This window comes from Anguilla rostrata, chromosome 14 (genome assembly GCF_018555375.3).
Source record: "Anguilla rostrata isolate EN2019 chromosome 14, ASM1855537v3, whole genome shotgun sequence".
NCBI classification, from domain to species: Eukaryota; Metazoa; Chordata; class Actinopteri; order Anguilliformes; family Anguillidae; genus Anguilla; species Anguilla rostrata.
Window position 1 is genome coordinate 4306049 of NC_057946.1, and position 13278 is coordinate 4319326.

Below are 13278 nucleotides of genomic sequence, written 5' to 3' on the forward strand. Positions count from 1 at the left end.
GGAGAGTATTGAGTTCCTTCACGCTGTGGTTTCAGTACTTATTGCGCCCCTAACGGCACGGGGATGTTTACGTTGGTAATAAATAGCTCTGGTTGTAAAATTGATGTAGCGTACAGTAGCTAGGCAACTTGACATGTAGTAATGCTTAATGATAGCTTTACGTTCTCCTCCCCTTACAATTAGATGTAAGAATGATATCGGGATGATTTATGGTAGGTTCCATTTAAAGAACACGTGCAGTTATATTTCTAATACCAGTAACAAAATGACATTAAAAAGAAAAATTCGTTTCGCTGGTTTTGGGGGATCAGTAAATGTCACCCGTTTTACTCCAGATTTATAACGTTATAAATTATGTGTGTAGTTAATTGTAAGCACTTCTATGATGTATAGTTTTCCGACTGTATGTTTTCGACGAGATTAGAAATGCTACTGCAGTGTAGGCGATATGCGCCAGGTCTGGTGGTCTGTTGTTGTGCGGCTACCCACCATATTGCTGGATACATATCATACCGTTTGTACTATTGCTAACACAGCAATCATTTTACATTGCATAGGAATCTTCGGCATTAGTCGCACACTTTGTCCGACAACACTAACTGCGAGTGGTGCTGCTGCTGCCGACAACGAAGGAGCAGCCTGTTCTCTCGGTGGAAATACAGATGATGATTCCAATGCTGGTAAGTTTCACTGTGATCTGACTTACGTTTTTTGAAAAGACAAAAAAAAAAATGTAAATAAAAATTTCTGGCAGCCGTCTCATAGGTTACAAAAATTCGCTTATGGTAATGACAACACAGGGAAAGTCAATGTTAAACCCCGGGTTGACATACCTAACGTTAGATAATTTGCAGCGCTTGTTTGGAAATCGCCTGACGAGATAGGCCTATATGTTAGCCAAATAACCTATGTGGTCCTTCGCTGAACATCTGAATTGAAAATATAAAGCAGGGCCCTGCAGTGTTTTCCCTCTCTGGACTTACAATGATAGCCCTGCAGTCAAATACGCTACCGGGTGATATAAAGCTTTGAGAGGAGAGAATATCAAACAGCTATGCATGCAGATGGTTGAGGCCAGTATTAGCCTAGTCTTAATAAATGGAAATCCCATCATTACTGAACTTTTTTCTGTATCATCATGTAAAGTGTGTAGTTTATCATGGCCAACGCAACAATCGAGGACAGGACATTCCCCCGAAGGACTCATTTTTGGTGTAGGCTATTGTCAATTTGTCCGGAATATGATCCTGGATTTAGCCGTGTGTCGCTGTCAATGTTCACACAGCTCTTGACAGACAGCTGGGCAGCGAGCAGTAGCGAGCGACTAATAGCCACGGTTCTGTGAGTGTAGCTCATTGCTGGGGAAGCACTGTCAGCAAGAATTCCCACCCAAAAGAGCAACAGCGACTCCTTAGGTCGATCGCGCATCTGCAATCTGCATGCGCCAGCTGCGCTACAGCTGTGCCATCTTTTGGGGCAGTGGTTCCCCAGCTTGTTCCTGAAGATCTGCCATCATGTCACTCTAACCATAACAACGCACGCCTCATTCAACAGCTAGAGAGCTAGTTCAGGTGCTAATTAATAGAATCTGGCGTGCCAAAACAGGGTTGAAATGAAAACCTAGATTACGATAGATCTCCAGGAACAGGGTAGAAGCAGCTGCACAGGTATACACTGCTTTGGGGCAGCTGCACAGGTAGGCTATACGAAAAATAACGTTTGTGTTGAGATGGGTCACAGAGTTGCAATTAGGCATTCCTATCAGCTGTTCATGTTTACAGTATAGGAGAAGCAACATGTCTTTACTATTATTATTATTATTATTATTATTATTATTATTATTATTATTATTATGACAAAGCCATGGTTATGGCCCCAATAATATTTTATGGGGTTCAATAGATAAAGTGAACGTTGACATAGAACAATATAGAACTAGGCGGTCGTTTAAGTTGGCCAAATGTTGACCATTTCTACTGTTGAGCAAACGATATAGGCATCCAAAATGTGCATTGTTAAATTTAAACAGTTTCTTTTCATCTGTTGCTTTTCCCGATCGTTCTGAACGAATGTGGGTGGCATTGTGTCTTTCGATCCCACCAGGTCAAGTGTGTGGGGGATTATGGCTACGCAGGACCCATCGCCCCCCTCATCTCTGGAAGGCAACAAACTGGGCTTCCCAAAGAAAATTTTAGCGAACAAGCTTGAGGACAAACACCTGTGCAATTTGTGCCAGAACATACTGAGGAGGCCGTTTCAGGCGCAGTGTGGCCATCGTTTCTGTTCGTATTGCTTTAACAGAACTGTGGGGTAAGTCGTTAGATGTTATATTGATAATGTACCTTTTTTTAGGTGGTGAAGGCATATAGCATAGCGTCACTTTTTAAGTTCAAATTTCATTTTAAACGACCTGCTTATCTGTTCTACCATTGTGTGCTGGTGCTGTGATAAGCATGTTGCTAAGTTGAGTTAAGACCACTTTAGTATTCGTTAAAGGAAGCTCCAGTTGACTTCTGGAGAAAAATGTTAAACATCTTTACCTCTGTAATAGGAGGTTTGGGAGAGATTAGCCCAAAAAATATTTAAAATCTTAAATGGTGGACTAAAGAAGCTTTCAGCCTAATTACTGTCAGCGGATTCATTTTTAAATTAAAACATAAACTGCCACTAGAAAGGATGGCTTTAACCAGAATTTATAAAGCATGAAATTCAATTTACTGTGGAGTCCTTTGTATGCTTCAAGACCAAAATTAACACAGTGACACATTCATTGTACTGTATTCATTGTTCCTTTCAAATAATTCTTAATATCAATTTTTTAATATATACATATTCTTAAAGTAGTCATTTCAGCTAAACTGAATTGGTTTGAGAAAAAAACTTATATTCCAATTGTTCCAATGTTACACCACAACAGTTTGTGGGTTAATGCCAGATCACAGCCTATTTTCACCTCTGCGTATGAAATGTGACATAGACATGTCTTTTCTACTGGCTGTGTGTTACAATCACAAGTGTGTGTGTGTATGTGTGTGTGCGCATGCGTGTGTGCACTCATGCCTACTAACACATACACCTGCGTGTATGTGAAAGTGTTTATGCATGCTTAGGCGTGCTCATGTGCATGCATGCATGCTTGCATCTGTGTTTGCGTGCATGTGCTTGCACTTGTTTAAAATAATTAGGGAAATCATAAATCCCGCATGTTCTGTCTTCAGACCTGGACCACAGAAATGCAGTGCTTGCATTAAAGAGGACATATTTGAGGAGCCGACATCTATTCTGAAACAAGGCTGCGTGAGTGCTTTTGATCCGTGCCATATAAAATATTGTATTTATCAGTTCTATTTCTTGCTATGCTTAGACACTTCTGAGATTACCCATCACGAAATCCAACTTAAAACTGCTACTAAGATTTTGAAATGAGGCAAAACTTAAACCTGTAGAATAACTCTGAAAAGCCTTGCTGGACTGACTAATTTGTCAGTTTGTATCCACTGATGTTTTCTAAAATTTCTGTCTCAAAAAAGAAGGATGAGGATGTGGTTGCTGTGGTGACTTAGTTGTGATTTATGTACTCGTGCTTATAAAGCCCAACGTCACCAAACACTTCACCATAGAGCATGGTTAGAATTCATGTCCAGATCTTGAGATTTTTTAAAGTTGTGTTTGGCAAGCTCTGAAATCCACCTCCTATCAGTCCCACTCACAAAAAACCCATTATTTCTTGCTTCTAATTAGCAACATCATCAAGTTTTCCGGTCCTACAGTACCTCTTGCTCACTTTACCTTATTGCTGTTAGAGTGCCTAATGCAAATGCCCCTCCCTTCATACTGTAGTTTCCAGTATATTCCGTATCATTCAGACTTCACGACTGTCAGCCGAATTCCTCCTTCATGCTATTGTTTACGATATATATTCAGTATTATTCAGACTTCACGACTGTCAGCCGAATTCCTCCTTCATGCTGTTGTTTACGGTATATATTCAGTATTATTCAGACTTCACGACTGTCAGCCGAATTCCTCCTTCATGCTGTTGTTTACGGTATATATTCAGTATTATTCAGACTTCACGACTGTCAGCCTAATTCTTCCTTGATACTGTAGTTTCTGCCCTGCGTTATTTAGGCTTGTGTCACTGAGTCAAAGTGGCTAAATGCTAACGGCTCTCCCTTCATTGGTGTGCCTTATGTTCCGCCTTCCAGGCCTTTCCTGACAATGCAGCTCGTAGAGAGGTCGAGGCCCTGGCGGCAGCTTGTCTCAACGAGGGATGCGCTTGGAAAGGAAGCATTAAAGAGTACGAGGTCTGAGGGCTGTCTTCTTCTCTCTCTCTCTCTCGCTTCTGAAGACCTGTCCTGGCTAGGTTTCACCAGAACTCTCACGACAATATGGTACCAGGGGCCTGACTGAATTGCTCCTCCGTGTAAGCTGTACTGTTAGCTCAACCAGCCAGGCACTTTGATGTGAGATTAGTCTGCCCAGGCTCCAGGGATGCAGGGATAAATTAGAGTGGTTAGTTACATCTTCTGATGCAGGTGATGGGGCTTTCAAATGGATATAGTGATCCCATCCAGCTCAACCACTGACCTACAACAGTCTGCTGGCTGACAAAAAGACTAGAAACAGTCATAGTGGGAAACTACTGTAATATGACAACTGTAACTTTTAAGACACCTTATACAATCGCACCTGTTTAAATTAAATCACTTCGACCCTGTTGGTTTTGACTGATTAATTTAGTATCACCTCAAGTATGGTGCTTACTCAACTTGAAGGGGGGGTGGGGGGCGGGTTCCTTGCCATGGAGAAGGCAGTAAATATGCGGCCACTGCACTGGATCACGCTTGTATGTATGTTTGCTGTTTGTCCTTTTTCTACAGTCCAGCCACGAGGGAAAGTGTGAGTTCATGATCGTTCCGTGCCCCTCCTGCAAAGAGCTCGTACGGTTTAACGAGCAGGAGCGACACAGCGAGCGGGAATGCCCGGAGAGAACGCTGAACTGCAAGTACTGCAAAGAGCCGTTTCACTTCAAGAGCATAAAGGTGCGGAAGCGCTGCTTCGCCGTGTGTCATTTAGCGCGTGACGTTTCTAGCGCTAAAAAGAACAGATCGCGCCAGCGAAATATTTACTTCTGTTATTTTCGCATGCTGACGGTAAATTAAAATGCCAAATGTTTACAGAAAAGATTTGCGGGCCCGGCGAGACGCGAATGAATAATAAAATATAGCTTAGATACCCTCGAATGAATATGTTGCGTTTTTACAGTTACAGTGTCGTAACAGATGTGTTTTTATAGGCGCACGACGAGATCTGTCCTAAATACCCCATGATTTGTGAGGGCTGTGCCAAGAAAAAGATTCCTAGAGAGAAGGCAAGTATTCTGCATCACTGACCAGGAAGTATGACCTATATTTACATAATGTCCCTCGTATGGAAATGCCACATCATTTACTGAAAGTGTTTAGAATATTTGGCAGCAACAATCGGTGATTATTTTTTGAAAGGAAAACGCTTGACACAAAAAAAAAATCGAATGCAAAACCGAATTAGTGAATAAAAACAATAATGTTGTCATCGACCGTTACTCAGTGGTAGCGTGATGAAAAGGATTGTGGGTAATTCATATTTGTAACGCATTGCATAATGACCAACGGTTCTTATTTCTGTTCTTGTAACAGTATGTGGATCATATTAAAATCTGCAGCAAATTCAGAACTCCGTGCAGATTCCATGTTGTTGGCTGTGACATGTTAGTAAGTACTTAAATCAAAATGTATTTATATTTATTTTAAGTGATATTATGTATGCAAGGCACCAGGCTTGAATATTCTGGATATTGTGTATGCATATTTGAATATTATGAATATATGAAAATCTGTTTGGGAGATCTCAAACATGCAAGATGACAAGATTTCAGAACTAAAAAGGGGCTGCAAAAAAAAAAGAAGAAAATAATTCCTAAATGAAGAATAGAAATACTTTTTTTTTGTATCTGCCTACAAGAAAAGCCTGAATGCTGGGATTTCTACCAAAGGAGGCATTACTAAGTATTGGCCTACAGGCCTTTCAAACTGTTGCACATGGCACATTTACATAGTTTTTTCAATCTGTTAAATTCAGAAGATCAAAAATAATTGTGGGTAAAATTTTCACTCAGAAAATCAACGAAACATGCAATTTGAACAGGGGGTGCCCAAAATTTTGCATACCTCTGTATATTGGTTTGCGTATTACTGATTTGTGTACTGTTACTATGTAAATGCATGTGTGTTTTTATGAAATTTCTACTCGATACACACACACACACATGTTGTTGACATGCGTGTTTGCTGCTTCTCTCTCTGAGGTGGAAAAGGAGAAGATTCATGACCACGAGCGCACCTGCTCCTACGAACACCTGAACCTGCTGCTTCACTACATCATGGGCCTCAAGGTTCCGTCACCTGCCGTATTTACTGAATTCCATGCTGCTTTTTCTCCTCTTCATTTTTATCACTTTATTTGGAATGCCAGATCAGAAATTTACAGTATGTCCATTGAATCAGATGTACAGTTTAACAGGCTAACTGCTCTTTTTAAATGCGTTTTATCTTCGTTGGCCAATATGGAATGGCTAATTTCGCCTCTATTTACTGCTGTGCCACCCACACCCACAGAAGGAGCATGGTAGCTGTAAGGATAAATGGTGCTTTAATGAACAAAAATAAATGCAGGAACAATAAAAACACAGGAACAAAATAAAAATTGGTTCTGTTCCGCTGTGCGAAGGTGAACTTGGAGTCCCTGCAGCCGCAGGGCCTGGAGCTGGCCGGCCTCAAGGTGCAGGATCTGCACCAGTCCCTGCGGGACCTGGAGGTGAAGCTGGGCCAGCTGAACACGCAGGTGCCCTCCGCGCAGGGAGGCTGCGTCCCCGCCACCGGCCCGGTCGGCCCCGCCCCGGTTGGCCCCGCCGCCTGCCCCGCCCCGCTGCCCACCTCCTTCACCCCGGTGCTGCCCAGCGCGGTGGGCGCGGCCCTGGAGCTGCAGCTGCACGGCGAGAAGACCAAGGTGGCGGAGCTGAGCCGGCGCTGCCAGGACCTGGAGCTGAAGACGGGCACGTTCGAGAACATCGTGTGCGTGCTCAACCGCGAGGTGGAGCGCTCGCACACCACGCTGGAGGCCAACGGCCGCCAGCACCGCCTGGACCTGGACAAGGTGGAGACCCTCAGCAACAAGGTGCGTCGCTTAGCATCAGTATGGACCCTCAGCAACAAGGTGCGTCGCTTAGCAACAGTAACGACCCTCAGCAAAAAGGAGGGGATCCTTAGCAATTATAGTACATCCATTAGAGACTTCGGTTCCGTGTCCTGTTTGCATGCACCTGTGTCTGTGTCTGTGTGCTATTTTGGGTGGCTAACTTGTACCAGGGAGGCGGAAACACTGAACAAGAACACTGTGTAAGTGTGTAGCGTGGGAGTGTGTGTTTACGTGGTGTTTTGGAACGCTAACGGTGTCTGGGAAGGGGGAAACGGTCTGAACGAGCGCGTTGCGTGTGTGTGTGTGTGTGTGTGTGTGTGTGTGTGTGTACACGTGCGTGCGTGCGTGTGTGTGTGTGTGTGTGCGTGTGCGTGTGTGTGTGTGTGCGCCACACAGGTGCGGCAGCTGGAGAGGACGGTGGGGCTGAAGGACCTGAGCATCGCCGAGATGGAGGGCAGGATGCGGGAAATGTCCGCCACCACCTTCGACGGCGTCTTCGTCTGGCGGATCTCCGACTTCACCAAGAAGAGGCAGGATGCCGTGGCTGGCCGGGCCCCTGCCATGTTCTCTCCAGGTGACTGGGGGGACCTGTACTAACGGGGCGGAGTCAGATATTTCCTATCCAATCAGCTCACTGCTCTCGGGGGATCCTGGCTTCTCGTTGGCCATTGGAGGTGACCAGGGGATGACTGAGCTCCTTGATGAATGACTATGATCCTTAAAGTAACACATTTGATTTTTGGAAAATATTTGGAAAATAATGTTGGGGGTTGGGGGGGGGGGCGTGAAAAACTGATATAGTGATATAGATGTATAAAACAGGACAAAGTGCCCCAGTTGTCCCGCCTTCTGTGGCCCTGGTCACGAAAGACATTCAAAGATGGTACTGAACGGAAATTAAACCGATAATAATTGTATCACTGTAGGCTACTCACCCGCTTAAAACCAACAGGTGGTAGCTTCCACAAAATCCACCGGTAGAAATGCTACCTGGTTTCCTCCACTTTCTGTTTGACAGTGTCTTAAAAAACGTGGTCCAGGTAAATGCAAGTGTTCTCTAAAAATTTTCTGCAATTTTATCTGTTACGGCATTAACAATAAAAGTTCTAAAATATCGTCGCTATAATGTCGTTTGTATTAAACACAATCTTCTTACCGATGTTTTAAATTGCTAACAACCGCTGTGACGACAGGCCTTATCCAACACGGGGGAATCGAAGCGGGTTTTTTTAAATAGCTGAGCTGAATTTCACAACGGGAAACTACAGACAGTCAGTTACACCAACAGACATCACAGACAATACGAAAACTTAAATACAGATGTTACAGTTGCCGCCAAAATTTTTAAATGGTTTTGCGGCGGACTAGCGCCATGACGATAATGATAACAACATCTAGGCTTCGCGTGATCAACCCCATTGGAGCTTTCGCAAACAGCTGCTTGGTTTGTTTGATTTATGTCATTATTGCGTCTCAAAGTACGAACTGGCCTGTATTGGTGAACATCAATGTTACTGTCGGATGTTTTGTAATTGTTCATATCAATAAAATTAAATTATTGTAAAATTGTAGTAATTAATCAAAATAATCAATTAGAAGGAAATAATTGTTCTGATTAGGTGCGGCAATGTAGCAGTGCAATAGCAGGGTAATTGCAGTTCCAAGTTTATTGGCTTGAGTCTCGGATGAGGCGACGCTGTTGTACCCTTGATCAAGATACTTAACTTGAATTGCTTCAGTAAATATCCAGCTGTATAAATAGATTTTATGTAGGCCTACAAAGAATATAGCCTGTGTATTTCACTCTGGGTAATAGCAGGTAGTAGCCTTCGGTCAGTAATGTCGGTTTTTGGTGTTGTACCAACAAACACAAAAATAGTTAATTTCTGTCAGTGGAATATTTATTCGATTTATGCTGCTTTATCATTTTTTTAAAAACATCTTATGTTTTTGTGTTTGTTCATTCATTCATTCATTCATTCATTCATTCATTTCCAGCTTTCTACACCAACAAATATGGCTACAAGATGTGCCTGCGGATCTACCTGAATGGAGACGGAACAGGGCGGGGCACTCACCTGTCGCTGTTCTTCGTGGTGATGAGGGGAGTGAGCGACGCCCTTCTCAAGTGGCCCTTCAACCAGAAGGTGAGGTGAACGGAGAGAGAGAGAGAGGGGGTTGCAGAGCAGGGGCTCCCAAACTTGGCCCCAAGGGGCCCCCTGTGTATATGCTGGTAATTGCATAATTTCAAACTCTGAACTGTGATAAGCTGATACTTTTTCTTAATTAGACACTTGTAGTGTCTGATGATGAACGGCATAATTATGTCTGAAATATTCATGTGTGCCGTGGGGAATAAATGTCCCATCTTCATGTCCGGGGACTTTTAATCAGCCAAAGCAAGTAGCGCTTTCATTTTCAGTGATGTGCCGTTATGGCAAATGAGTCCTTGGTTGTAGCGTCTGGACCAGTCACGTTCCAGCTTGTTCTTCTTGGGTGTGGTGTCAGGGCCAATCAGGCTGGTCGGCTATTCTGTTGACAGTGGGTTTTTTTTGCCAATCACGTTCTCGCTTTTCAGTCAGCTGTGACGTCTTGGCTGATCACGCTCATGATTTTCTGGCGGCAGTGCCGTCACTCAGGACCAATGGCGTTCCTGCTTTTCTGCTGGCCCTGGTGTGAGGGCCAATCAGTTGTTCTTGCGGTTGTTTCCAGGTGACGCTCATGCTGCTGGACCAGAGTAACCGGGAGCACATCATCGACGCCTTCCGGCCCGACGTCACTTCCTCTTCCTTCCAGCGGCCGGTGAGCGAGATGAACATCGCCAGCGGCTGCCCGCTCTTCTGCCCGCTCGCCAAGCTGGACTCCAAGAACTCCTACATCCGCGACGACGCCATCTTCATCAAGGCCATCGTGGACCTGACGGGGCTCTAGTCTATACTAAACCCTTTCCTCTGCGCCGCCATTTTGGCTCCTCGGTTTCCTCTCCTCCACCTTCCCCCACCAGCAGCATCACCGCCACCCTGCTCTGCCCGACCACCCTCCCAGACTCACTCGTGCTCTTCCTGTAGTTTGGGTTGAGGGAAGTGGTGTCCGCAGGGCGTTCAGGTAACTATATGAATACAGACTACTGGTGGTGCTTCCCACACCCTTACCTTCTGATTTTTTTCTTCGGTGGAAAGTCGGTCTGTTTTTGGATAATGTGAAATGTCTGCCCGGCTCGCCAAGGGGTCTGGCTAAGCAGACGCGCGGCGTAACGCTAACTCTAGTGTCCAGTGATGGTTGTGTGCTGTGGTGTGGTGTGGTGGACGTGGCAAAGGTGTTTACCTGGCGTCTCCATACCACTCCAGTGTAATTTCTGCCAAGCACAGCTGTGGTCCTTTGCGTTCTGCTGCTGTAACTCAATGGCTCCACCAGGGGGAGATGTGGTGCCAGAAAAGACAAGAGTTGCCATTTAAAAAAAGAAAATCCGTTGCTACTGATTTAACAGTCTTTTGAATCTACTGAGTATTAAATGTGGGACTTCATATGTGGGTTATCCAGTATGGTGTCTGCTAGTGAGTTTGTGTGAAGGGCCTGTCTCTGTCATCTCACGAAAATGATCGAACCAGCCAGCGCTGAAACTGCTCTGTGCATAGTTTCAGCTCTTCTGTATGATTTGAGCTATCGATTTCCACTGTCCTAGACCACTGTTTGTTTCCCCTCTTGAAACATATGGGTTGTGTGTGTGTGCGTATATATTATATATATATAATGATAAATTACAAAGAAGTCAAAGACCTATATAAGCAGAGATACGTATGTACTGTATAATGACAGATTTTTTAATGTAAAGGTTGAATATTATATATATGAATATATATTAGTTATCTATATTCAGTAATATTAAAACATGCACACATACATACGTATATATATTATATATATATATAATAAAACTAATATATTAAATATGTTAATATATAATTCTTGTGAGTATATTCATTATCGTTAGGCTGGTTTGAAACATGCTTAAGTCTCCTGTCACTAGCCGACATTTCAGTTCATAGGCAACATCACACGTTTCTCATTGTGCCAAATACGTCTGCGGTGGGCAAAAAAGGATGCATCTGTTTCTGGATTTCATGCCATCTGACATTTTGGCTACATCCCTTGATAAGAACACTAATGACAACTGAAGACTGTAATAGTGTCCCTATGTGAAATGTGTGGCTGAGATCGAATGAACCAGAGTGAACCTGCATTGGGGTATACAGCCAGTTAGCTCAGTTAGCCAGGGTAATTGGTGTAAACAAAGACCTGCAATACACATTGGCCCATCCAGGGCTGGAATTGCCCGGCTCGGGTCAAGATAATACAGCATACTCTGTCAATCCAGGTTACTCACGAAACATACCAGAGTAGTACTGCCAAATGTGAATATTCCGTTTTTCAGTGAACGATTTTTTAATGAAAAAAGAAACCTGTTGTAATTGTGCATAGAGTAGGTGTTCACGTCATGTAAATTACTGAAAGTTTTGGTTTTCTTCCATAGTTACATCATTGAGAGCAGATTCAATGTGATAATTCTGTATTGGTATTGTTGTTCTGTTGTGCTCTGTATCCCAGGGTTAAAATGTCTTCTGATTATTTATCCTCGGTGTTTTGTTATTGCTTGCACATCTTATTTCAGGGGTTATTAAAGGGTTAACTCTATCTCCAAAGGGCCCTGTGTAAGCACTATATAATACCTTCATAAACACTACATAGCACGTTCATAAGCATACGGCAGCTGACATACTACCACAGTGTGCCATTTACACATTTTATAAGTGACATTATTGGGACAAATGGTGACATACCACATGCTATTACAGCCTGTGCTACTTAGCATATATGATTATGCATATCTTGTGTGTAGTACAAATGAGGTCCTTCTGCCCTGTTTAACTTTACATTGGCTTTTCCTTGTGACAAATGCCTGACTTCTTGCAAAATCTGATTCATGTCACATTAGATTATCGTTGCCTGAATTCAGGTTATTGGATATACCCATATGAGTATGTCCAAATCTGGTCCGTTCGAGCTGTATCTGGAGTTAGGCCTTTGCCTGATTGACTCCATCTACATCGGATCTGAACGCTCCAGCTTACCTCTTCTGTCTACTGAGAAATAACATCCCATAATAAGCGAGCGGGAGTTACGGGCCATCTTTCTGCAGAGGGTCCTAGTGTCCGACAGGACGCTGAACCCAACAGTTCCTCGTGAGATCTCTGACTAAACCCATGGAATCCAATGTACAGCGTGTCAGGAACTGTGTGGTCAGATGATCGTGTGTATTGGATATAGGGAAGTCAGATTGGTCTGCTGTATCAGTATAAGTGTACACCTGGACTTAGTTCCACTGTTGGACGCCTCATTGAAAGTGTTGCCCAGTTAGGTTATCACTGGTAAAAGTGGCCCTCTGGTTGGTAGTATAGTAGTATGTACTGTATGTATGTACTTGGCCACTGCTTTTGCTGGCAAAGATGCATCAGGCAATTCTGATAAACCAGTTATTCTGAACAAAAAGTAAATGAGTGTAATTCTGCAAGCCTTGTATTTAAACAAAAAAAAAACATTCTTATTTACATGTGCTTGGCACCTGATGATAATTTTAATACTAATGGTAGGAGATGTCACCAACATTATCGAGGATGTTTTTTTAATGTAAACTTACTGTACATACAGTGATCCTTTGAATTTGCAATCTTCTGTTCCATACTTTATTTAAAAATATGTGTATGGCTCAATAAACTGACTTGATGGGAATATTGCTGTGTGTGTGTGAGCTAACTTCCCCTCAAGTGTGCTTTGTCGAGGTCCAGAGCCTCAATTTCCTGCTACGCCTATTTTGTCCACAGGGTGGCAGTGTGGTATCAAGTTCGCAACTTTTTTTTTTGTCATTATTATTATTACAGGAAAATCGGCCTGCTATGATGAATGACTCTGGATATAAATACAGGTTTGCAGGACAGTGGCCAGTCCTGGGAAGAGTGGCGCCTCTCTGCGTTTCCATTCAGA

General features: G+C 43.3%; 1 protein-coding gene across 1 annotated transcript; it reads left to right on the top strand.

The window, feature by feature from the left end:
• Positions 1-89: 89 nt before the first annotated feature.
• On the top strand, positions 90-13026 carry LOC135239185 (TNF receptor-associated factor 2-like). Its single transcript, XM_064307692.1, has 13 exons — positions 90-212; positions 558-680; positions 2104-2310; positions 3219-3297; positions 4209-4307; positions 4884-5045; positions 5300-5374; positions 5682-5756; positions 6350-6436; positions 6772-7218; positions 7636-7813; positions 9238-9386; positions 9952-13026. The coding sequence occupies exons 3-13, from the start codon at positions 2123-2125 to the stop codon at positions 10168-10170; spliced, it is 1758 nt and encodes a 585-aa protein (XP_064163762.1). The 5' UTR covers positions 90-212; positions 558-680; positions 2104-2122; the 3' UTR covers positions 10171-13026.
• Positions 13027-13278: the final 252 nt, after the last annotated feature.

Excerpts from the sequence above, each read along its gene's own strand:
- LOC135239185 (XM_064307692.1), top strand. The coding sequence starts at position 2,123 with ATGGCTACGCAGGACCCATCGCCCCCCTCATCTCTGGAAGGCAACAAA. Across the intron at positions 5,375-5,681 it reads AAAAGATTCCTAGAGAGAAG|TATGTGGATCATATTAAAAT; the intron begins GCAAGTATTCTG and ends TTCTTGTAACAG. Across the intron at positions 7,219-7,635 it reads TGGAGACCCTCAGCAACAAG|GTGCGGCAGCTGGAGAGGAC; the intron begins GTGCGTCGCTTA and ends TGCGCCACACAG.